This window comes from Myxocyprinus asiaticus, chromosome 11, assembly GCF_019703515.2.
Source record: "Myxocyprinus asiaticus isolate MX2 ecotype Aquarium Trade chromosome 11, UBuf_Myxa_2, whole genome shotgun sequence".
NCBI classification, from domain to species: domain Eukaryota; kingdom Metazoa; phylum Chordata; class Actinopteri; order Cypriniformes; family Catostomidae; genus Myxocyprinus; species Myxocyprinus asiaticus.
In genome coordinates, this window is record NC_059354.1 from 21033809 (window position 1) to 21059819 (window position 26011).

A 26011-nucleotide genomic window follows, 5' to 3' on the forward strand; every position below is an offset into this window, starting at 1 on the left:
CATAGATGAGAGAAAAATATCCTGCAGAGGTAACAGGGGCAAGGAGGTTGGCATAGGTCATGTGCCACAGCTGTAAAATACATCAAGGCCCACAGGCACTGCCACCTAAAAGAAAATGAGAAGTAAAACTCATATTTGTAAAAAATAAATATATATATATATATATATATATATATATATATATATATATATATATATTAAAAAAAAAAAAAATCACGAAAAAGAAAGCAAGCCAAATGCCTAAGCATTGCCACCAGTAGCCTCTGTAGTCATGGCAACTTCAACTAAGACAGGTCTTTAGTCAGTCATACGAACGGATTGACAGGCCAGGCTAGAAGGCCAGATACTTCCTGGTGGCCTCGTCATGGAGGAGGAGAAGAAAAAGAAAGCGAGTCAGAGAAATAGTGTAGATGAGCGAGTCTCTGAGGGAGACAGGGTCATTTGCTCGTCACTGTTACTCCACAGAGCCGGGATGAAGGCTGAGAACAGGGGGGTCCAGACAGGTGGGGGAATAGCTGAGGTGGGGCTCTTTGATCCAGAGGAGGGGCGCTCCGTTCTTGCCCTCCTGGTTCTTGTTGGAGCTGCGGCTCTTGTAGCGCACCAGCAGGACTGCAATGAGGAGGATGCCGAATATAGGGAAAGGGTAGAAGAAGACAAAGTAGAAGAGGGAGTCGTTGGAACAAACCACAGACTGTACGCTCGAATCTACAAGGGGGAAAATGCAGTCAGAACAATTGAACAACATCTGAGCTAAATATTTATCAGAACAAAAAGAGACCATATATCCTTACCCTGTGTTTTAACAAACACACAGCGACAAGCAATAAATCCTATCTCTTCTATGTTAATCTGATATTGGGAATGGGATACTATCTTAATATTTACTGCATACTGTGCTTTATACAGTACACTGCATTCATTGTAAATGAAACATTTTAACATGTTAACTTTTGGCAGTCTGATCAAACCATCAAAATGGAAATAAAGGTCATATTGAATACAATGCACTGTGGGATACAGTTGTGCGTGCTTTGTACTTTGTTGTATACTGCACCTTTATACAAATGTAATAGATCATGGGTATTTAGTGCATATAGAAAACATGTATACTGTTCAAAGTATACATACAGTACTATACAGCAATAGTAAGAGTGGTATGTTAGTATACTATTCTGAACATAGCATAGTTTTGTCCCAGCCAACCATGAACACAAGTGACATTTTGTTGGATGCCTACTACTTCTATTTTGAGTAATGCTAGGTAGCACCGCCTACAGTAAAATGTCACTGGTCCAAAGTCACACTCCAAATAGCTGTGTAAATATTCTTATTGGCTGTGATTTGGATGCTTTATGCATTTACTTATACATTGTTACATTAAAAGTTGGATAAGTAACAATAGTTATTACACGGCTCTCTGGAATACTCTATTCTGATTGGTCAATCATGCCATCCAGTCCAATATTTCTGAACAATGACCACACATCTGAGAATAAAGTGAAATCAGACCGGTCAGCCGGGTATTGCGGGTCATTATTCCTACTTCTCGTATAACTCTGTGATATCTACAAGAAAGGATTGAGGATTTTCTACTCAAATAATATTTTTTCATGTCCATTTATTTATTTGGCAAGTAGTCTTGTAATAAGCTGTATAATGAGCAGTCAGACTGTAATTTTTGCAAATGAAATACCTTATTGAACTCCAATGCAGACTGAATGTGGAATTTAGGTGTTTCTAGAGACTCTACAATTTCTTTCTTCTCATATAATACAAATTTTAATGTAAGGCAATATTTCATGTCCATTATTTATTTGGTAAGTAGCCATGTAATAAGCTTGATAATGTACTTTCAGCCAGTCATTATCGTGAAATAAACCCCTTCCCATTGCGTTAGGGTCCTGATCACCCTGTCAGGGTTTATTTTTTGATAACGATTGACTGAATGTACATTATCCCTTACTTAATCCATTATGAACTAAACTGAACAAAAAAAGAACAATAATACTTTGATAAATTAACATTAACCAAGATTAATAATGCTGTAAAAAGCATTGTTCATTGTTTTGTTAGTTAAAGATAGAGACTTCATGCATTAATTAATGCTATCAAATAGAAAAAATGTAAACTCACCCTGCTCCAGAATATTAACAATGGTGACTCCAGAGTTGTTAGTGGCCAGGCGGTACCAGGCATTGCGTGGGTTCAGCAACCACTCCTCCACATGGCAGTAGTACCTGCCTGCATCTCTTGGCTGGGCTTTTTGTATGGTCAGACTGTACAGGTCAGAGGTGGTGCGCTCAAACTGAAGGCGAGAGTTTGGACCGGGGCTGCAGTTCCCATTACCAAACACTGCATCGTGACCGATGGAGAAGACACACTCTTGCTCATCCTCCTCCCCCTGACCCAAATGATACACATACCAGGACACAGAGAAGCGGGAGTCTTTAGACGACTGGGAGAGAATGCTGCAGCCCAGCCAGATTGATCCATCTTCAGGTATTGTGATATTGGATTCTGCCTCCTCTACTTGTAATTTCACCACTGCAATCAAAACCAAACTAAGTATTAATGCTTTTGGGTCTTCCACAGAGACTGGGGTAGCATCTGTTGTATACACATTGTAAAAAAAATTTTAGTTAGAGGAATAGTTCACCAAAACATGAATATACTTTCATTATTTACTCATCCTCAGGTTGCTCTAAACTCAGTGCCTTTATTCTGTGCAACACCAAAGAAACTTCACAGATTTTAACACTGAAAAGTAGTCTATATGAATGTTAATAATGACCTAATTTCAAAGTGTTCATCACTCAAAGCTATTGTATGACATCATTACACTTGGAATACAGTGTAGAAGTGGTATGGTCTATTGTAAATGTGTTATTACAGTGATTTGTTTCTCTCTCTTTCTTTGAAACATGTGTGTAGCATCTGGACCAATCAGACACACAATTATTCATTATTTAATGAATAATCCAACAGAAGTCTCAAGACCGTAACAAGCAAAGGTCCAAGTAGGCCCAAGCAAACTCTGAGATGTCGGCGCTCCCACTAATCATGAGCTTTTACTCCCCCTTTGCTGACACTAGTCCAGCAACTAGTGGACCTCAGAGACATTCCAGATGGGGGAAGGTAGCCACATGCAAAGCAAAGGAATGTGGGAAGAAGTAACTCACTCCATTCCCCTATAGGAAAGACACATAAAGCCCATAAAACAGACTTTTCTTCATTAATTTATAGACAAACTGTTCTATAAATGAACATGCATATCCTCAGGACATTGTGTGTATGATTATTACTGTCTTGTATAGTGTCATTTGTACTGTATACCGTTTTATGCATGCTTTATGACAGAACCACTAGATAATGTAAAATGATTGGTATCATGCTTCCTATCAAATTAATCCTTGTGTGACTCTCTGCACATTGGTGTATCTCAATGCCTTATAGCATGCATTGTATGCTTGTTATATTAATCAGAGCGTAAAGGGGCACAAAGTGCCAGCTTACTCCAATCATGCAAATGAGTCAGCTCCCAAACAAAGGAAATTTTCCCGCTGGAAAATTGCACCTTTCTCATTGGTTAAGCCAAGCTCGAGAGGAGTGACCTCCCTCAGGAGTTAAAGGGCACTGTCGGAGTGAGCTCTCTCTTCCCTCTTCTCTCTCTCCCTTCTGCTCATGGTTGCTGTTCGTGTGGGACCGGAAACACCCGGTCCGACCGCGAGGTCGCGGGCCGGCAGGCTGGCAGGCCTCAAACACATCAAGCCATGTGTAACTTTCTTGACCATAACAGAGTCAAACTAACATGCAAGTTCATCATCATTTCTTCATTAAACATGGAAGAAATTGATTGCAACTTCAACACCATCGACTCAAGGAACCATCAAGTCTTTCTCCTGAGACTGCATCCGGGCGCTCTCTCAACAGCCAAGGCAGTGCAAGTATCGTACAATTAACTAACTAAACAGAGGTTTAGTATAAGCTGTGAACCCCTTTGTTAACAAAGGTGCTTTGAAGAAGGAAACTGATGGTTCTTTCAGATGGTTAAATGACTCTCATCATAGCTTCTTTCCCCTGTTCTGTTCCGATTTCATTCACTTTCACTTTTCCATTTCCCATGTATGCCTGATTTGTGTGTATGTGTTTGTTTAGATTAGTTATGTGTTCGTGACTTAGTTAAATAAAGCTTTTGTGTACATTCTTGCGAGTTGGGTCTGGTCTGCTTGTAAATCAACGTCGATTTAACGATTTGATCATAGTTACATGCAAAGAAAGAGTTATTTTTCTGTGGCCATGAAAAATATCCTTTCTGAGAGTTGATAGACGATCACTACTGAGTGTTCGCTGGACGAACAGATTAATTGATGTAATGTTAATTCAGCTACATCAAGTTAATTCTATTAACTGATCCAAATATTTATAATTAATTATAATGAGTTGTGATTACTTATTCATATTTCCATTTTAAGGATAATTTGACTGTGGTATACTTTGATAAATAATCTCATCCCTGTTTTTAAAAGATTTTGCTTCAAAGCTGTACCTAAATATGTGAAACATTATTTTCAATAAGCCATGAGAATAATATTACTCCAATAAGTGAATTAATCATAATTCCCTTATTAAAGCTAATTCCTTACATGTTCATTATAATTCCTTATAATGGTTGTCGAATGCGACTAATTCCATTATAAATTTCCTTACATAATAATGTAGAATAAGGACAGTTTAATTTAATTCCTAGCTCACACATACTGTTTCCCAACATATAATGGTGGGAGAATGCGTGCAAAGATCTAAATTAGTCATTTGATGTAATTCACTACATCTGTGTGAATTTTTTTTTTAATTATCTTTTTGCATGTTCCACAGAAGAAGAAATAATACCAGCAAATAGGTTTGAAATGACACAACAGTGAGAAAATAAAGAGAATTGTCAGGTTTTGGCTGGACTATTCCTTAAAGCAGAATCAACATCCTGGGTAAATTAAAACTTAATTCAGAATGGATTTACTGTTCATATTCTAACACAAGGTAAAATTAACCAATTTCTGTAGGGCATCACTGTCATGATTCACTGTTGTTTTGCCCTGTGTTTTGCCTCTGTCATCGGTCTCCAGTCTCCCTTGCACTACATTTCCCATAATTCACTGCCCTGATCACTACCAGCTGTTCCCTATTGTTCTCACCTGTGTTTCATTTACCTCGTTTATCCCTGTGTATATATTGCCCTGATGTCTGTTTTACCTTTGTCAGTTGTTGTGTTTTTCTCCAGTTCATGTTCTGGTTTATATCTTGTATGTAGACATTTGTTTTTGTTTCCCAGTCTTGCCTTGCTCCAGCGTTTATCCTGTTTTTGGATTTTGTTTTATTTTTTTTATTAAAGTTAAGCTGCTCCTAGATCCCACTCTCATGACCTCCTTCAGACATTACAATCACTCACATCTAATATTGTGGGACTAGCTGTTCGGTATATCACTCTCAAAATAAGGTGAATTATCACATTTTGTCTGTCACAAGATCATTCAGCACCAGAGATCAGGCTAAAAATAAGACAAAATATTTCTGGCAGAGTTTAAGGGGCTCCTTATCTTCTGCTCATGTAAAAACAGTGCAATTTGATTTGACAGATTAGGAGGTGGTACATTTTTCATCTATCTGTTTGTAAATACATGTATATAGGGATGCTATTTCAGGCAACAATGCACCAGGGAGGTGATACGACACTTTTCTCACATCCCGAGGGAAATATGATTGGAGTTTTCAAGCACATTCCTTAGATGTATATGTAGATAAAGGGCTCTATTTTCGTAAGTGTGCAAAGCGCAAGTGGGCGTGGGTGGGAATGTTTGCGCTATTGTGGGTGTATACCCGCAAACTGTGTGTACATGAAGTGGTGCAAATCCCAATTTGCTATTTTCCTGAGAAATGGGTCATTATGCTAAGGTGTTTTATTTATGAGATTTGTGTAAACTATCTTTAAGTCATTGTTCATTTTTTTTCAATGATTACTGTTTATATTTACAATTGTATTTATGATCTAATTTGTATTAGCACTTTTCCACCTGTTATCGTAGAGTGATTAAGTCACTACAAAAGGGGCCGGTGAAAGAAGTTGAAGTGGGTAATATGTTTGGATTTGGGAAGGTCGTTATATATGATTTTGACCACTTCATTAATTTGATTAGATTTGTTTCGTTTGAAGTGTAATTAGTATCTAGAAATACTTTTGGTTTAACTTTTTGTTTCAATGCATTAAGTTTTGTTTTAAATAAAAATCAACCAATAGAAGTAAAAAGCATGCCAAGACAATCACTGTTAATAGCATGATTTGTAATACTTATATAATAACTTGCATTATATTTTAATGGAGAATATATCCAAATTCTGATGAGAATCATTTTCTATGCATATAAAAGGAGTGTGTTACTGTTATAGAAATATGCCTGGCATTCATTAAGGACACAGTTAATGCACAAAAGAACCTAATTCTAATTCATTGCATACAGTCCATTAACACTAACAACTTATGAATGTATTGTCTTTTTATATCATTGGTGCTTGAGGGTATGGACTATATAATAGGACGCAGACAGTGGAATAACTGGAGAAGAACCTCAGAATTAAATTGCACTTGATCCAGCCCATTTGCACATTGCATGTGCGATTTCACCAATCCCATTGTGCCTAAACATTGCATGCTTGCACGAAAATACTAAGACTTCATGGCCATGCCCACTGACTTTGCGCTTATGTCTTATTACATAGCTTTGCGCTTAACGCTAGCGTTCTTAAAATAGGGCCTAAAAAGTCATAAATAAATGGTATCCAGAATAGACAGCTCCACTTAAGTAGTGCTAAAATCAAGATTAGATACTGCAAGCTAGGGGAAATATCTTAAAAGCATTCAAGGGGAATGAAGCACCTATAAAGTATTTAAGGGCTTCCAAACTTATCTATGAGCCCATGTGCTGTGCATGTATAGATCAGCATTATCTATTAATATATTTTTTATAATTTATTGGTGTGTGTGTGTGTAATTAGAATATTTACTTTAATAAAAGTTATCAGACCAGTAAAAACTGATAATTAAATATTTTATTTTCCCCTTTGCAAAACACTTTTGTTGACCTTGTTATGTTTCAGAGGAGCAGATGTTTTGGCCACCTGTGCTTCTAAAGCTGGACAAACGACACACCAAAATATGTCTATGTAACTGCATCAGGTGGATGACCCATGTGCAGGGCAGTGATACTGATGTTTGAGTATGTCTGGTTGGGACATGGGTCTTTCTTGGTAGGATGTGGGGAGCAATAAGATTCCCCTATGCCTCAGGGCTTTAAAACAATGCCTTCAAAGTGCCTACATTGCATCAGAGTAGCACAAATCAGGGATCAACAATAAGGGCGTTTTATTTTTTTTGTGAATATTATGTTGGCAGGCTTCCACCACAAATATGATAAATAGCAATTTTAAACATTTTTGTGGCAGAAAAAAATATATTGATAACACTTTACAATAAGTTTGTATTTTTTAACATTAGATAACTACATTCATTAACATGAACTAACAATGAGCAATGCTTTTACAGCATTTATTAAACATGGTTAATGTCAGCATGTACTAATACAAAAAGCTGTATATGTTAACATTACTTAATGCATTATAAACTAACACAAACTGCTGTAACAATAAACTAACATATTAAACTACTGTAAAATAAATTAACATTAATCAATATTTAAAAGTAATTTATTGTTAAATATTTTTCATTACATGCTATATTTTCTTTAGGTGGGGGGGGGCTCAGGGTGTGGCAAGGGGGGAGAAGAATGGATTAATAAGTGAGGCAGTTTGCACAAGGGGTCTTCATGGGCGGTTGCGAAGGGTGAATAGTGGAGTGGCAGCTGTGAGGCACTCAGATGGGCTTCATGAGTAAGGCCTCTGGGCTCCAGCTGCTATAAGCTCTCATTGTGTCTGTTACTAGGCTCTGGCTCTCTGTTACTGCCTGCACTGTGGGCAAAGTGTGAGTGCCAAGGTCTGGGCCCCATGTGGTAAGGCTCCCTGGGGGGCCAATACCTTGTATGCTTGCTTTCGAGAAGTTGCGCATACAATCTTTTTCTCTTTCTCTCATAAACACACACACATGGTGATGAATGGTTCAGCTCGGGTAAGCACGAGCCCACGATGGCTGAGCTCCATGGCAGTCTCTAGGGGAGAATGTTTTCATGCTGCTCTTTCCAGTCCTCCCTGTGCCAGATGGCCTGATAAACCCATGGGACTGCAGCGCACAACTACTGAACCAACTAAATTTCAGTGGCTGCAGAGTCTGCTATGGGAATAAAGGCCAACTCTGTTAGTTGGGTACCACTTGTTCTTTATGACCAATTCCAATTATTTACATTTTTAGGTGTCTGATAATCAATATTTTATATTTTTATTTCTGATTTTTGACAAAAGAACTAAATCCTTAGTGTACAACAAAAACATAAATAGTATATACTGTATGTTCTATAATATATTATCCATTAAATATCCATTAACAATTATATAATGATGATGATAATAATAATAATAATATTTGTTTATGCAAAGTACATTGAATTTCATCTTTGTTTTAGGCTTGCTTGAGAATGAATGGCTGAAATGTGTGAAGTAATTTCTGCAAACAATATGTTACTATGCAATTTAGGGTATGGCATTTATCTGTAAACCTGATATAAAAGAATAACCTGGTTTAAAAACTGAAAAGTGTAATTATCATAAAATATCAGTGAAACAAATTTGATCACTAGTAAACAGCCCATTTCTTAGGCATGTGCTTTATAACAACCACCTTCTTACCTGGCTGTCTCACTGCCACATGTGTGAAGCCAGAGGAGTCTTGTGCAAGGCGGTACCAGGCTCCATCAGGGTCCACGAGCCACTCCTCCACAAGGCAGTAATAGGTTCCAGAATCACTGGTCTCGGCACGGTGCAGGGTGAGACCATACATCCGAGGCGAGAGCCTCTCTGACTGCACACGGCTGCGCAGACGTTCCTCCTCTGCATACGCTCCGTACTCAAACGCCCCAGAATGTTCGATCTTTAACAGCAGCTCGTCAGGCTCTCCCGGTTCAGCCTTCTGGGCATACCACAGCACCGCATGCTGGGACTCAGGGCTGGTTTGAGAAGTGATGGAGCAGTTGACATGCACGCGGCTGTCTTCCAGAAACTGCAGAGTCTGGTTGGATTTGTGGACTCGCAGTTTACTTGCTAATAAGAGGAGAAAGAAAGAGGAGATAGTTAAAACAATGAATGATTATAATGGGGCATCAGAAAAGAAAAAAAGCACTTTTTTTATAACTCAGTAGTTCCTTGTGGAAGTGTAGGATGCTTCTGTTCCATTTTCAGTTGTTTTCCTATGTAAACATGCGCTAGACAGATGTCTTTCACTGTTGTGCTGTGCCTTGCTGCTTGTTTGTTTTTTTTGTTTTTCAGTGTCTCACACAGGAGCGCCACAATTTTGTTAAAAGTGTCAAGTTAAAAAGAACTTCAACTTTTAAAAATGTGTCTCAAGACACCTGTGGTCTGTTCTGTTTGTGGCACTGCGTCTAGCTTTTCATGGTTCAAATCCCAACCAAATAAATCCTTATATATATATATATATATATAAGCAAATTTTCAACTGAACTTGACAGATCACCATGCATTTTTGTTGTGTGGAAAACAGCTGCTTTTTTGATAACTTATTTTGTGCTACAAGGGAAAAAAGTTTTGAGTGACATCAGATGATGTTAGGTAATGAGTTAGAGGATGACAGAATTTTCAGTTTAAAGCAAATTATCTGTGGAATGTTTAACTTGATTTAGACATGTAAATGCATAATTTTAGCGTTTCGGCCTTTTTCACAAATACTTTTCCCCTTACCATAATCATGCAGCTTAATCAAAGTTACAAATAGTTGTTTTAAAAAATCCACTTGGCTCAAATAATTGAGGGGGAATATTTTTATAGCTTTTGGTGAATGGATACATGTTGTTGCTGGAATGGCTTGTGCCAGATAAAGACCGAAATAAGATGTTAGAAAAGCTCTTAAAAAGAACAGGGCTGCTGGGACCAGCAGCATTCATATTGGATTACCTACAGGTGCATCAGGTGTGACAGCCATGGGCAATGGCTGCTATTTCACACCATGAGTGGATTTATGAGTTTCAGAAGAGGCTCAGGAAGACATTCAGAAGAAGGGAGACAAGGCAAACACACTTTTACGCCTGCTAATAATATAGTAGATCTCACACAAATGTAGATATAATGTGTGCATAAAAACAGATGCACATTCGCACTTAAAAGTGAAGAGAGCAGATGTCCGTCATGTGCATCCTTGCTATTTGGCATGGAAACATGCAAATGTTCCAGGCACACTTTCAAACACATTAAACATATGCTACTGCCTCACTCATCCCCTTATCCCTAAACACACACACAAACACCCCGCCTTTTAACAAGAAAACACAAATTTGGTGGGACTTCAAATTAATGTTTTTTTCAACATATTTGAACACCTAAAATAATGAGCATCTTTGAAACTTCACATTCTATTTTTCTGCTTTAATGGCTCTTTGCTAAAAATCTAATTTTCCACTGGCACTTTGGCTCCTGTAATCCCCATCAAACATTTCTGCACTTCCAGCAAAGTCCCTTGATTCGTCTCTAAGCCTGGACCTTCTACAGAATAACAGTGGCATGAACAGCCTCACGTTTCTAACCAGTAGGCCATGAAACCAAATCCCTGGAGAAAAGCTCTTCAACTCAACCGTGCAATGTCAAATCTCAATGATGTAAAGGTGATGCAATTTTTTTCAGTGTTGAAATACTTTCTCCAATCCCAGCTTAAAGTGCAGAGAAAATTATAAGCAAACCATTCATAGGTTGATTTACCCGAAAAGTGTCAAAACACTGTTTGCATGGCTCACATAACAAAGCAACATTGACTCAACCAATGGTGGGAGTCTAGGGCGGGACTTCCTGTTTGTCTAACCAATGACACACCGGGGGAGTGTTTGGAAAACCTGTTTGAATACTGGTCATTACTTTTGCAATTCAGTTTGGTGCCTCTAATGGTACAGAACTGCCACACTTCACTATTAACACTTTATTTTTCCCTTTCAATTACTGCAAAAACTGTAGGAGTTAAAAACAAACAAACATGAAAACTGAACTAAGATTAGGGTTGCTGTCCCATTTACAAGTAATTATTCCTCAACTAAACATTAATTAAACTGATTGCTATGTTCCATATTTATTACAGGCCAACCATAAATATACTTTAAAAATATGCCTGTGCGAAAACTATGAGAAATAATTTACAATAACAATTATATTTGATGTGACAGCTGTGTTTAAAGAGTTGCAATGTATTACTACCACCCACAGACATACTGTAGTCACAGTATAAGCTACCAACCAAGAACTTCTTAAATTAAAGTGTCATGCACATAAATGAGCTGTGTTCACTTTTACAGAGATGTCATAGTTAATCTCTCCACAGTTCAGCTTCAAAACAAAAGACTCCAACAACACTGACAAGAATGAAATAGTCAGTACCCCAACTACATAACATCAGTGATGTTTAAAATGTTGTTCCCAGTGTCATAGAGAAGTTGTATTTAGAACTTAATTTATGCATTTTATTTACTTATTGAAAGTGGTGGAAAACTAGATCAGCTGCTTATTTCCTTGTTTCCTTATTGTAGTGTTAGCTTGGCTAACCAGTGTTTTTACTGTTGGATTCAGTGTTATAGCAAGCCAGTGCTAAATTTGCTGTTAAAATTTCCTTTTCAGACAGGTAGCCAGATAGAGACAGACAAAGATGGACAAATAGACAGAAACATGCTCTTTTGAACTATGCCTTCATTTCTAACTTTCCATAAAACTTTTTTGCTGCTACAAGGACAAATTACCAATAAAACAAACAAATAAATATATGAAGCAATCAAACAACAAAACTAAAACAAAAATACTTACACAAGTGTAACAGTATGAACATAAATGTAAAAGCCTAATATATTTAAGTTTTAAATATTTAATATATAAAATATCTTGTGTATTAAACATATTTAATTTTCTCCTTTACTCAGGTATTTATTGTTAAGTCTGTAAATAAGGTAAATATGACTTTGTTCAACCAGCTTCTGAAGTCTGATACCATACTATTTTCAATTTGTGCTTTGTGTAACACTCATAAAAAAGTAAAATATGATATCATTCATTTACAGTGATTCACTACTTTCTCTCTGTCTTATAATAAAAATGTCCTGTATTACTAGTGGAGAGAGAGCCATCATCAAAACAGCCTACATTAAAACCTAAATGTTCGTATTTATGTAGATTCTAAGCAAACAGGTCAGATCACAGCAAGAAACAGGATTTAACTGGCACAAAAACCCCAGATAAAGTAAATATTTAATTCAAATGTATAAATTAATAATTACAATTTCAATAATGTTTATGTACAATTTATTTAAATTCTAAATTTCATTTCTCTGTACATATACTCTGTAAAAAAAAAAAAAAAAATTAAAATAAAGAAAAAAAAAGAAAAAAGAAAAAAAAAAAAAAGAAAAAAATTTCCAGGCACATTGTCACAGATAGCATGTATTGCTAAATGCAAAAAGACATCTTGTGAACCCTTGAAAATGAAGCGTCATTGGTTCAGTGCACACTGAAGATTCTCTCAAACCCCTGGCATTTCTTAGTTTTCTTTCTAATTTGAATTTCTCCAGTCTTGACAGAAAACAGATGCTGAAAAAGAGATTTCAGGGATTAAAGTCTGTTGTTTTGCACAGGTTTTGCAAGATAAATCTTCTGTATGACTTCTGGATGAAGCAAAAAATAAATAAATAAATACAAATAGTTTTGTGGATTTTAGTCCATGTCTATCAGATCTGAAGCCTGAAAGTTAACAAAGCATACTTTTAGCAGATACACATTTAAAATAAAATTTTTCGCATTCAGGAAAACAGACCAAAAGTATTGATGACTCATCTTGCACCGCGCAGACTTTTGTCCAATCAAATGCTCTCTACAATGAGAATGTTCTCCCCCATAACACCTGCAACCAGAAAAATCCTGATTCATGTCTGTGACGTAAACTAATGGCTGCTGGCTAAAAAAAAAGAGGAACAAGCTCTTTGATATGTCCCGCCCAAACCTGCTGTTTCAATGGGAAATACATTGGCACAGGGAGACAACTGTGCTTGAGCAATTTCAAGGGGTCTTTAACCCATGAAATTGTTGTGACTGATCACAGTCACTGATCACAGGTGCATTCAGCGTTGTGTGGGTATTTAGAAAAGCATGTTTACAAACACAATGGCATTTTCAAAGCAACCTATACTGTTGTTTGACTCCAGCACTGGGGCACAATTAAATACAATAAAACATTACTGCACAGATTTACATAAGGTTATTTATTCATTGAAATCGGAGGCGAGTTATGCCAGACAGCTCGGAGCTGAGACTTTTAGTCTCCTGGGCAACAGAAAAGCTTTTTGTTTCAAGCTCGCTCCTGGTCCTCGCTATTCTGTCTATCCTTGCTTATTCTTTGCATGAAGCATAGCTGTATAGGGGGTATGATGAGAAGCAGAGGTGGATGTGGATTCATAATCCACATCTCTCTCTACTCTCATTACATTTTGTAATAAAGAAAATGGGCAGCGCATGGAGCTTTTGACAAGGTGGAAATGAGGTCCATTGGTCATTGTACTTTCTGTCTGATTGGCCCAGCTCTTCTTTCATTAGCACTGGTTAGCACCCAGAGTTGCTGGCCAACCAGGAAGCAGATAAGATTATCAAAGTGAGGACTTTTGCATGTACTGCATTATAGGCCACATACACACTTGGTCCCTCCATGTGTTTTTACTGATTGGATAGCTATTGAATAATGAAGACCAAGTGTAAATTAATGCCCTTCAGGATGAATTCAATATATGATAGCAATCTGATCTCTCAAACCTCAGTAGACGACAGATACTTTTAAAAGACATTCCTTGCCCAAGTGTAAATGTACATAACACATACGTAAACTTTTATAACTCATACTCCTCCCTAATGGAACTTTGTCAGTGCACAAGCAAATTTGTGAGCAAAATGTCTAAGACAATACAGTGTGTGTAAAGGGAGCGATTCAAAGAATGCAAAGATAGCATTCAACAGATTCAAAATCTATGCAATCATATCAACATTCCGTTGCCCGAATTCAAAATTATTGTAATGAACTGGCCATGGAGACATTATTAGGATCCATGTGTTGGAAGTTTATTAGAACACAAGCAAACAATCCAAATCAGCAGGCAAATAGAGACAGTCGTTATGCAGGCGGTATAATCCAATAAACCAAAAAGACAGTCCAACATGGCAAACAAAACAAAGGGGTATCCAAAAAGCAGAAAATCCAGGAATCAGGCAAAGGTCATAACAAATAAACAATCAGTAATGGCAATGGAAAAACGCTCGGTATGGCAGGGTAAGCTGGTAATACTTCACATCGTGACAGTGGATACAGCATGGTGTTTGTATAGTTCAGACAGAAAGTAACCAATGAAGAAACAGTACAGAGATAGTATTCGGGAGAGGGCTCCCTCTGGTGGTTGGTAGGAGGGGTAACAACCTCGGATGTTACAGAACCCCTCCCCCTACGAACAACTCCTGGTGTTCTTCTGCTGGGATGTCCCCTTAGTCGTGGTGCTGGATGATCAGGATGGGCATGATGAAATTCTTGGATCAGGGACGGGTCCAATATGTCCTTGGCAGCTACCCATGATCTCTCCTCTGGTCCGTAACCCTCCCAGTCCACCAAGTATTGCATCTGGCTCCCTCGTCATCTTGAGTCCATGATCTCTCTGACCATATACACTGGGGCTCCATCTACCTCCAATGGAAGTGGAGGCTCAGAATCCATGGTTCCAGAGCCAGATGCTGGGTGGACGGGTTTCAGCAAGGACACATGGAAGGAAGGAGAGATACGGTAATTAGCAGGAAGCTCTAAACGGTAAGTAACTGGGTTTATTTGATGGATAATTCTGAAAGAACCCACATACCTTGGACTGAGCTTCCTGCAGGGTAGCTGCAACTTGAGATCCCTTGTGGACAACCAGACCCTCTGTCCCGGCTGATAGTTGTGATGGGGACGCCTCCGCCGGTCAGCCTGGAAACGTTGAGCTCTGACAGCTCGCTGTAACCGGATATGTGTGCTGTCCCACACCCTCTCGCTTTGCCTAATCCAATCGTCCACTGCTGGCACCGTAGAAGGTTCTCCTGACCAAGGGATCATCGGGGATTGGTAGCCCAGCACGCACTGGAAGGTGGTTAGAGAGTTCTGTGCATATTCGGCCCAAGGCAGGAAGTTGCTGCATTTCTCCTGTTCGCGGCTACAATAGCGTCGAAGGTATCTGTCAATCTCTTGATTCAGATGTTCCACCTGTCCATTGGCCTGAGGGTGATAACCAGAGGTGAGACTCACATTAATGTCCAACTGTTTGCAGAACGCCTGCAAAATGATGTGAACTGTGGACCTCGATCAGACACGATGTCCTCTGGTAATCCATAGACCCTAAAGACTTGGTGGAATAAAGCATTAGCGGTTTCCATGGCAGTGGGTAAACCCTTGAGAGGGACAAGTCTACATGATTTGGAAAATCGGTCAATAATTACCAGAATGGTAGTGTACCCATGGGAGTTTGGCAGGTCTGTGATGAAGTTGATGGACTGGTGAGACCATGGTCTTTGAGGTATGGGCAGTGGTTGAAGCAACCCCGTGGGCAGTTCTCTGGGGGTCTTGGATTGGGCACACACCTGGCAAGACTTCACATAATTGGTCACATCATGAATCACAGATGGCTACCGGAAGGAATTACGTTCCAGAGTGATTGTTCTTTTGATGCCAGGGTGTCCTGTGCTCAAGGAAGTGTGGACCCATTGGATCGTCCTCTGACGTAGAGCTTGGGGTACGTAGTGCTTGGTTGGGGGGCAGTTAGGTGGTGATGGTTCATGCTGTTGTGCTCATTGTATCTCTTCCATTAAGTCCCAGCTAATCGGTGCTATGATGACAGATGGTGGCAGGATGGACCCAGGGTGAGGTTGGAGGTGAGGTGGATCGTGTCTGCGTGAAAGAGCATCAGCCTTGCTGTTCTTGCTACCAGGGCGGTAAGTGACTGTGAAATTGAACTTGGTGAAAAACAATGACCATTGGGCTTGGCATGGATTCAATCTCTTGGCTGCCTTGATATATTCAAGATTCTTGTGGTCAGTGATAACTTGGAATGGGTGGACTGCCCCCTCTAACCAATGACGCCATTCCTCGAGTGCCGCTTTCATGGCAAGTAACTCCTTATTCCCCACATCATAGTTACGTTCAGCTGAGTTCAACTTTCTGGAGTAGAAGACACAAGGGTAAAGCTTGCCTGGTGTTCCGTGATGTTGTGACAGGACTGCTCCAATCCCACAATCTGAAGCGTCTACCTCAACGACGAAGGGAAGATTGGGGTCAGGATGTTTCAGTATTGGAGTGGTTGTGAAACTTGACTTGAGCGAGATGAAGGCTTGGTATGCGGCATCGTTCCATGGCAACTTGCTTGGCCTTCCCTTGAGCAATGACGCGAGTGGTGCTGCAATGGTACTGTAGTTCCTAATGAAACGGTGATAGAAGTTGGCAAAGCCCAGGAACAGCTGTAGTTCCTTGAGTTTAGTAGGTCAAGGCCATTCGGTGACAGCTGTTACCTTTGAGACATCCATCTCTACACCTTGATGGCTGATGTTGTAACCCAGGAAGGTGGCATGAGAGGTATGGAACTCACATTTCTCTGCCTTGACGAATAGTTGATGTTCCTGGAGATGTGACAAGACTGTCTTGACCTGCTGGATATGTTGTTCCATGTTTTGTGAGTAAATGAGGATGTCGTCAATGTAAGCCACCACACAATGATTCAGTAAGTCTCTGAAAATCTCGTTGATGAAAGACTGAAAAATCGAGGGGGCATTGGCAAGTCCATATGGCACGATCAAATATTCATAGTGCCCCCTGGTGGTGATGAATGCAGTCTTCCACTCATCCCCTTCTCGGATCCTGATGAGGTTATAAGCACTCCTTAGATCCAGTTTTGTATAGATCTTGGCTTCACATAGTTGTTCAAGGGCAGAGGGGATAAGTGGCAATGGGTAACAATATTTTATGGTGACAGAGTTCAGGCCTTGTCGATACAGGGACGTAGACCTCCATCCTTCTCCACAAAAAAGAATCCTGCAGCAGCCGGGGAGGTGGAGGGACAGATGTAACCGGAGGCAAGTGCTTCCTCAATGTAACTCTCCATGGCGAGGGTCTCAGGGTGTGACAATGCATAGGTCTTGCTTCTTGGTGGAGCTGAATTAGACAGAAGTTCAATGGCACAGTCCCATGGACGATGAGGAGGAAGTTGTGTAGCTTTAATCTTGCTAAACACGTCACTGAACTCTGCATACTCCTTGGGAATCATGGTCTCCTTCTGTGATTTAGGGCTCTCTACACTGTTGATAAAGCAAGGCCTGGAAACAGCAACATGAAGACAATGTTCATGACAGAATCTTGACAAATGTGTGAGCTCACCTTGGTTCCAGGATATCGATGGGTCATGGACGGCCAGCCAGGGATGACCCAGTATAAGAGCATGATTGGGTGAGTTGATGACATAATGAAATATTTTCAACATGAAAGTCCAATCTTGATGGTAATAGGAACAGTTTGTTGGGTTATGCCAGTACCAATAGGTGCGTTCTCCACAGTTAAGCTTAGGAAAGCATTCAATGGTGGGTATGTTAAGTTCTTGTACAATCCCCTGATTAATGAGATTAACAGCAGCCCCAGTATCCACTAATGCTGTAACACATCTTACATGATCACCAATGGAGATCTCTACAGGCAAGAGAAAATTATGTGAGATGGGTGATTTAATGTTCATAGTACTCACGTGTTGACTTGATACAGGGAACCTTGGTTTCTTGTGTGGGCAAGCAGCATTGAGATGACTTGGTGAACCACAGTAAAAGCAAAGGCTTTCATTGTGTCGTCGTTGGCGTTCCTCCATGGAAACATGAGTGTGAGCAACATGCATGGGTTCAGGTGATACAGTGGATGTCTGAGCCTGAACTGCGACTGTAGAATCCGGGGTAAAACATAACTGAGGCCGTGAAGCATTCTGAAGCAGGTTATCAATCTTGATGGCCATAGTGATATTCAGAAAGATTCATTCCTTCACCCTTGCAGGTTAGTTCCATCCTGAGTTTCAGGTTAAGCCCTTCACGGAAAACAGTCTTCAGAGCAACATCATTCCATCCACTCTGAGCCGCTAGTGTCCTGAACAGAACTGCATAATCTGCTGCTGATTGATGACCCTGGCATAGATGAAGTAGCTGAATAGAGATATCTTGACCGCCCGCTGGATACTCGAAGATTTCATGGATTTGAGTATCTTTATCCCAAACAGCGGTGGCCCAATCGAGAGCTTTGCCGGTAAGCAGTGACATCAAAAAAAGAACATTTCCTGGCATCTTGATAAAATGATTCAGGCTGATTTTGAAAAAAATACCTTACATTGTCGTAAAAAAACCCTGGCATTTTTCAGCAGAACCATCAAACTTATCAGGGAGAGCAAAGATTTACCGGGTTAACATGGGGAGCAGTGAGTGAATGTATTGTGTCAAACATTCGTTGGCAGCTTGTAGTTTGTTCAGCTGGACTTGATAACCCCTTAATACCTTGCACTGGTGTGTGAATGCGGCCTGGAGCTGTGAATCCATGTTAGGCAAAGTATTCTGTAATGAACTGGCCATGGAGACAGTGTTAGGATCCATGTGCCGGAAGTTTATTAGAACACAAGCAAACAATCAAAATCGGCAGGCAAATGGAGATAGTCATTATGCAGGCGGTATAATCCAATAAACCAAAAAGACAGTCCAACAAGGCAAACAAAACAAAGGGGTATCCAAAAAGCAGAAAATCCAGGAATCAGGCAAAGGTCATAACAAATAAACAATCAGTAATGGCAATGGAAAAACGCTCGGTAAGGCAGGGTAAGCTGGCAACACTTTGCAACATGACAGTGGAAACAGCATGGTATTTATATAGTTCAGACAGGAAGTAACCAATGAAGAAACAGTACAGAGTTAGTATTCGGGAGAGGGCTCCCTCTGGTGGTTGGTAGGAGGGGTAACAACCTCGGATGTTACAATTATCACCTAATCTATTGCATATAGTGCAGGAATAGTATTTATGAATAGAATTTATATATAAATAGAATTTATATCCATTTTGCAGAAATACAGTTATGTAGCCAAAAAAATGTGCATACCCAATCGGATAGCAGTACAACTGATCAAGACACATGGTATGACAAAGGCCACATCCACACGCCCATTATCAGTTTTCTAATGGGATCGTTTTCCAAAGTATGCAGTTATAGAGAGTCTCAGTTTTTGGTGGAGCATAACGCCTTTCCAGTGTAGATGAAGGCATAAACTTAGCAGAATTAATGAGTTTTTAAATAGAAATGGAAACGGAAATGGTGGCTCAGTGGTTAGAACTGTCACCTCACAGCAAGAAGGTCCCAGGTTTGAGTCCTGCCTCTGGTTTCCCCCACAAGTCCAAAAAAATTTAGGTTAAATGAATTGGAGACTCTAAACTATCCAGCAGGTGTGAGTGAGAATCCCCCAGCCACTGGGGGTTGCATCAGGAAGGGCATCCGGAGTAAGTTGAAATATGTGGATCTGCTGTGGCAACCCCTAACAGGAGCAGCCAAAAGAAGAATTTGCAGTGTATACAGTGCATCCAGAAAGTATTCCCAGCACTTCACTTTTTCCACATTTTGTTATGTTACAGCCTTATTCCAAAATGGATTAAATTCATTATTTTCCTCAAAATTCTACAAACAATACCCCATAATGACAACGTGAAAGAAGTTTGTTTGAAATCTTTGCAAATTTATTAAAAATAAAAAATGAAAAAATCACCTGTCGTTTTTTATTTTTAATAAATTTGCAAAGATTTCAAACAAACTTCTTTCACGTTGTCATTATGGGGTATTGTTTTGTAGAATTTTGAGGAAAATAATGAATTTAATCCATTTTGGAATAAGGCTGTAACATAACATGTGGAAAAAGTGAAGCACAGTGAATACTTTCCGGATGCACTGTATGTGACCGTAGTGAAGGAAATCAGAAGACCCAATTAAATTAATCAGAATCTTCTCTGACTCTAGCGGGCATGATTAAACAACCTAATTAAACAAGGTACTGTATTTGTTCTTGACAAAACTACAAACCATTTATTTTCTGTTGGAAATCAAATTAGGAAAATCAATAAGTGTATTAAAATGAGAGAGAATAAAGAAAGACAGAAAGTGATTGCAAAATATGAAGCAAATCAAGCAGCACGTTTTCAAAAGCTCAGTGCTAGATTAGAGTCAGTTTGTGACAGCTCTCAGAAAGAGGGGGAGGAGGCGGCGGAAGGGGAGGCTGGCAGCAGAATAAATAAACAGTGAAAATGTTTAGATTGAATTTATGATTTTCTAAGAGGCTCTGTAAGACAGTGAGCAGCATTCCCTCCTCCTGCGTGTGTCCAATTTGTTAGCCCCAATTAATTACCAACACACTGTGCTGCCTAGATAAAGATGCTTTTTAAATTTATCTTATTTATTGATGACACAAGACCCATGATCTTTAAGATAATGCAGCCTTCCCATCAAGAACACTGACAATACATTTAATAAATAAATAAAAAAATATTGCTGTTTGTATCTAATGTAGTGGAGATTTTAAAGGGATCATATATTATTTTTTATATATAAAAGAGTTAATTGTACTATGAAAACATACTGTAATTTTCAGGACACAAAACCTCTCGTTCTAAAATCCTTTTGAAATCCTTTTTTTTTTTTACTTCAGAAACCTGAAACATTTTGAGTGGCCACTTACACACGTCAGTGATGTCTATGTGAGATGGTGATTAGAAACTTGGCCTGACCAGTTATAGTGAGGTAATAAAGAGGACGCAGGATATATACTATTAAATTAACAATTTAAGAACAAACAGGAGTTAAAATTGCAGACATTTCTCCAAACCTGGCACCTGCATGAACTTTCAGTGGCACTTCTTGGTGAAATGTCCACAAGGTGGTGCCAAAAGCGAGTTGTGTTTTTAGTTGTAAATGCTGTAAATATAGTCAAAATAAATGCATATTTTATCAACCCTACTCCAAACCCTAAACCTAACCATCAGTGGAGTCAAATTTAATTTTAGAGTGAAATGCCATGTCTCTCTCCTTACACAGTCTGAACACTGAGAATTGTAATCCATTCTACAAAGTGTTTCTTATTCCATTCTAAAAACTGTGATCTTTCAAGAGTTCTGTTGATGATACAAAATCACAAGCAGTCATTAGGGACAAACAGTTAATCGGTAGCTGCTAATTTAAACATCCCACCCCCCAGATGAAGAGTCTTTCCGACTGTCAATCACCCACAACATAATCATATCTCAGTTCATGCAAATTTATGAGTTCCAGAAGAACATCTATTAGCCAGAACAGAGAACGAAAAATGGTTGAGATGTACCGGTAAACATAAAAGTATTTTTGGTGTGCTCTAAAACTAGACAGAGGAGGTTAATTTGCTGCCTTGCAGATGTAAAGTGGCTTTGAGTGAAGCAGTGACAGGTGTGGGTGAATAATCCACATAGATGGAAAGAGCAGGCAGAGGAGAAAAAGGACTGTAACACTTAGCAGGAATAAACGCACAACAAACCAAGAAGAGACGATTAAAATGTGTGAAAAAAAAAAGAATCAGAGAGTGAGCATGTGGTGCAGTAATGTAAAGAGGTGATTGTGGAATCGCAAAGGTGGTGGAAGAGCTGCTCCTGTCTTTGAATAGCGATACTGTCAGACACACTACAAGACTGAAGCTTGTTGCCCTGCTCACATTTATAGACTCACGGTTTCTGGTTATGTTGTCTTATTGGAGCACACTTTACACAACTAATTGCAGACTATGTGTGTCAATTACAAGATCATTCTCCTCAGTGTTGTAGTTGAGACCAGCTCATCCAAGTCCATGTCCAAATCCAGGCAAAGACCAGAGTATGTTGAGTTCGAGTCAAGACCGAGACCAGAAGAGGGTCGAGTCCATGTCAAGACCAAGACCGGAGTGGGCCGAGTCAAGACTGAGACCAGAAAAGGCAGTGTCAGAGACAAGACTGTTCATGAATGCATTAAATGTTTAGTTTAAACACCTATTGACTCTAGGCTCATTTATCAAATAGTAAAGTGCATGGCGGATATTACTGAAGGTTGACAACACACTAAAAAAAAATAGTTTTTTTTTTTTTTGTAACCCCCCAACCCATGCACACTAAAGGCCAGTTTAGAGCTCCAAACCTGACTGCTCTTCCATTAGATTTCTCTAACTGTTAATCCAAGCAGCATAGCCTGGAACATGTCATATTAAGGTTCCGAAATGAGTTTAATCCTAGTAAAAAAAAAAAAAAACTGCCATTCTTTGAGGGGTGGAAGGCTGTGTTCCCCAAGGAGAGCAGTTTAAGTAGATCTCTCTGCACAGTAAAGAATGGAGCTTTAGTATTGCTGCCCTTCGTATGCTACACAAACATAATGGCAGGCTAATATCTATGCTAATGTGGCTGATACATCTCTGATTCTTTTGTGTAACAGAAAGATTTCCAGATGTCTTCTACAATGCAGTTAGGGCTATGGTAATTATGAGGATCTGTGCTCAAACAGGGAGTCCACTAATGGGCCCTCGTTGTGTCCAAGGCCTCCTCCCTTCTTAAATTCTTCACCTTCCATTGACACAAGTCCTCCCACATTAACTCGACCAGGGAGTCACTAGATGCGTTGCGGTCCTTGTCTGTGACACAGCAAGAGTAGCCCTGTGAGATCAGGGGAACTCTAAGAATGAAATGTTACATCAGAGGGCTGTGCATTAACATAAAGTACACTGTGGTCTATGAGTGTGGGAATAAGAGTTTATGTGGATAGGGAGAGATGCATTTAATTTAATCCAATGTCTTTGTTTTGGCCGAAGCACTGTGCAGACTGTGGCTGGCGATGTTGAATAGCATCTGTTTATTGTTCTTGTAATTTTATCCGAACGGCCTCTTTGCCACTTTACAGTTCAAGCCTCATACATGATAACAGAATGCAAGTTATCATGGGGTTTTGGGGGTATCTGACCTCTGGTTGGGGGATCTTAAAATGAACATATTATTTTTATATACAAGTAAATAAATTGTCAACAGGGTTTTCAAATGTTTCAGTACACACAAATGCATTTGCCTGAGAAAGTAACCATAGCAGCAGTAGTCTGCTTGAGCAACTTCTGGATTTTAGAAGATTTATGAAAGATGATGTTTGGCTAAAAAAGACACTTCAGGCTGCATGAGATCAATCTCAGCATATTAGAGATGTACGTTAGAAATTAATTTACCCTCTAAAAGTCATTGTATTACTCATACACTGCATGATAACAGTAAAAACAACTAGCACAAAGAGTGAAAAGGGATGGAGAGAGAGAAACTTTCCAGACACTGAAGAGTAAAAAAGTCATGACATTAGCTGTAAGTCAGTTTAGTTAATGTCTTTCTTGATTTACTGAGTGAAATGCAAAAGAATGGTGTGATGATTTACTCATGGAAAACTTTTTATTTGTGACATCCTCAGAGACCTTGATTAAAATTTTTACAAAATGTGTTAATGTATCACTCCAGATGCTGCTGGATATCGGCAGGGGAGAGTTATTATAGACAAGTTAATAATTCTAGACAGCTTTAAGAAATGTTGGTGAAGAATCCAAGGGTTAATAGCATGAAATGAAACTTCATAAGTGACCAGTTTGGAATGCTACATATACATTGTGTGTCATACAAATACATACACATTAGGCAACAAATATGATGAAATTACATAAAAAAAAATTACTTGTCTAAAATAACTGCATAAAGTCTTATAGATACAAATTATGCCTTTACTGTTTACATTTTTCTGGATTCCATGTTAAATGTTTTAATTAAATGTTATGATCAAATTGTGTTTACATATTTAATGTACAGCTTTAATCAAATGAAAATATAATACTTTTCAACAATATATATATATATATATATATATATATATATATATATATATATATATATATATATATATACTAATAATATAACCATTTAATATTAGATTATTGTTACTATGAGTATTATTGCGACTGCTTTGAATATTACACTTTTATACAGTAGTAATATTTTTCAGTCTTAACGTCTTCAATTTCACGCAATCAGTTGAACAGAGCTCTCATTTCAGCAGGACTTTTATTTTGAAAGATATTTGAAATTCTTCCTGTTTGCGAAGGGTTCGTTATATCAAACTTCCCCCAGCTCGCAAGCTGAAATCTCTGAGCTGCAACGGAGAAAGAGTTCATTTGAGAGTTCACAGCCATTTATACACTCTACACACTGATCTGAGTCTATGCAGATGGATACTACTGGACACACTGCATGAAAATCAAACATTAGTAATGCGTGTTGCGTTTGTGTGTGTGTATGAAGGAGATGACAGGGCAAAGATGCACCTCTTATTCAGAACTGTAGCGTGCTGCGCATGTGATTGTATATTATTTCATTAAATTACCTCCTTCTACTGTTTAATGATCACGCTTGGCCATATAGAGGCTTTTTTATTATTATTTTCAAATGGTCTTTGATTTAATCTCAAAACTCTCACATTACATTACATTTTGCTAATGGCAGCATACTTTAATATGGTACCGAAATTAACAAGATGATATCATACCGTTTAAAATTTTTTGGTAACGTGATATTTCGTTAGTATACCACGCAACCCTAATCCACTTCGTTTAAAAACTCAATTTTCAGTTTCTAACATAATTGTTTTCCAAAGTATGTAGTTATGGATGCATTTTCAAAAGTCTTTTGAAAATGCCTCCAGTCATTTTTGATGGAAGAAAATGTAACAAAATCAATGTGTTCCTCACATAAAGAGTATGGAAGACCCGACTCACAATTGATTTCGAAAGTTTGGCATTAACATGTTGCTAAGGTAACAATATGATAATCTAATAAGCATAAAAATTCAAAGCACAAACAAATATTGGTTTAAATAGTCATTTTTAATTATACTGAACTATGTATTATTGATATTTTTTTAGTACTGAATGAATTATATTTATAATGAAAATTTCTCACACTTCGTCTGTAATCTTGCATAGATTCCTTTCAATTAAGCTTCTCACAATGCATTCTGGGATTGACTTCACACTGAAGGATACATACGATGCTTTCTTTTCCAATAAAGCACCTTAGAAAGCAGCATAATCATTCTCCCTACATAAAGAAACAGCCGTCGCATAGGGTGTATGCCAATGATGCCTTAACTCTATGTAGGCAGCTCACTAGATTTTGGCATAGTGCCAAATGTGAGTGTGTGTGTTTACACTGAAGGGGCCCACTGTGAATCTTGTAGAAGACTACTGACCTTGAGTATCACTTCAAAGCTAATTAATTACCAAACCCTTGTGAAATGATTTTGGATGTGAATGCTTCAGAAACAAACTCGGTTCATCAATCTACCATTGTGTCTGTGAATTTCAAAGAGCAAGGTCTATTTCCTGGGCACTGGGATGGAAAATAAGGCAGCAGACAAAGCTCTAGTGACTGAATTAGGAGCTCAGAACATGTGGGCTCAGGGAGAAAGATAAGGTATAAAGACTCTCCATAAAGACTCCTGGAATAAGACCTGGAGAAAATTGTAGGTTATATGTTTAGATGAATGTGCATTTTGGCCATTTTGACTGCTCGAGTACTCTGCCAATAAATGAGCCAAGTACTCAAGTATTCAGTGTAGGATGAGGGCAACCTGGTCACATAGAATCATGTTACTATGCCTGCATTTTTGCAAAATAATTTTGATGTGGCTCGTTG

At 38.7% G+C, this 26011-nt stretch overlaps 1 protein-coding gene across 2 annotated transcripts in view; it reads right to left on the reverse strand.

Moving 5' to 3' along the window:
• Positions 1–223: 223 nt before the first annotated feature.
• LOC127447864 (immunoglobulin superfamily member 3-like) overlaps positions 224–26011 on the reverse strand; it is a 252587-nt gene continuing 226799 nt past the window's right edge. The window contains exons 7-9 of one of the 2 annotated variants that reach the window (XM_051710014.1): positions 8848–9258; positions 2134–2544; positions 224–609 (exon numbers count right to left, since the gene is read on the reverse strand). In XM_051710014.1, the coding sequence (XP_051565974.1) occupies positions 455–609; positions 2134–2544; positions 8848–9258 (977 nt within the window). In that variant the 3' untranslated portion in view covers positions 224–454. Of the gene's footprint in view, positions 706–2133; positions 2545–8847; positions 9259–26011 lie in introns of both variants that reach the window. The other variant, XM_051710013.1, reaches the window with a different exon arrangement.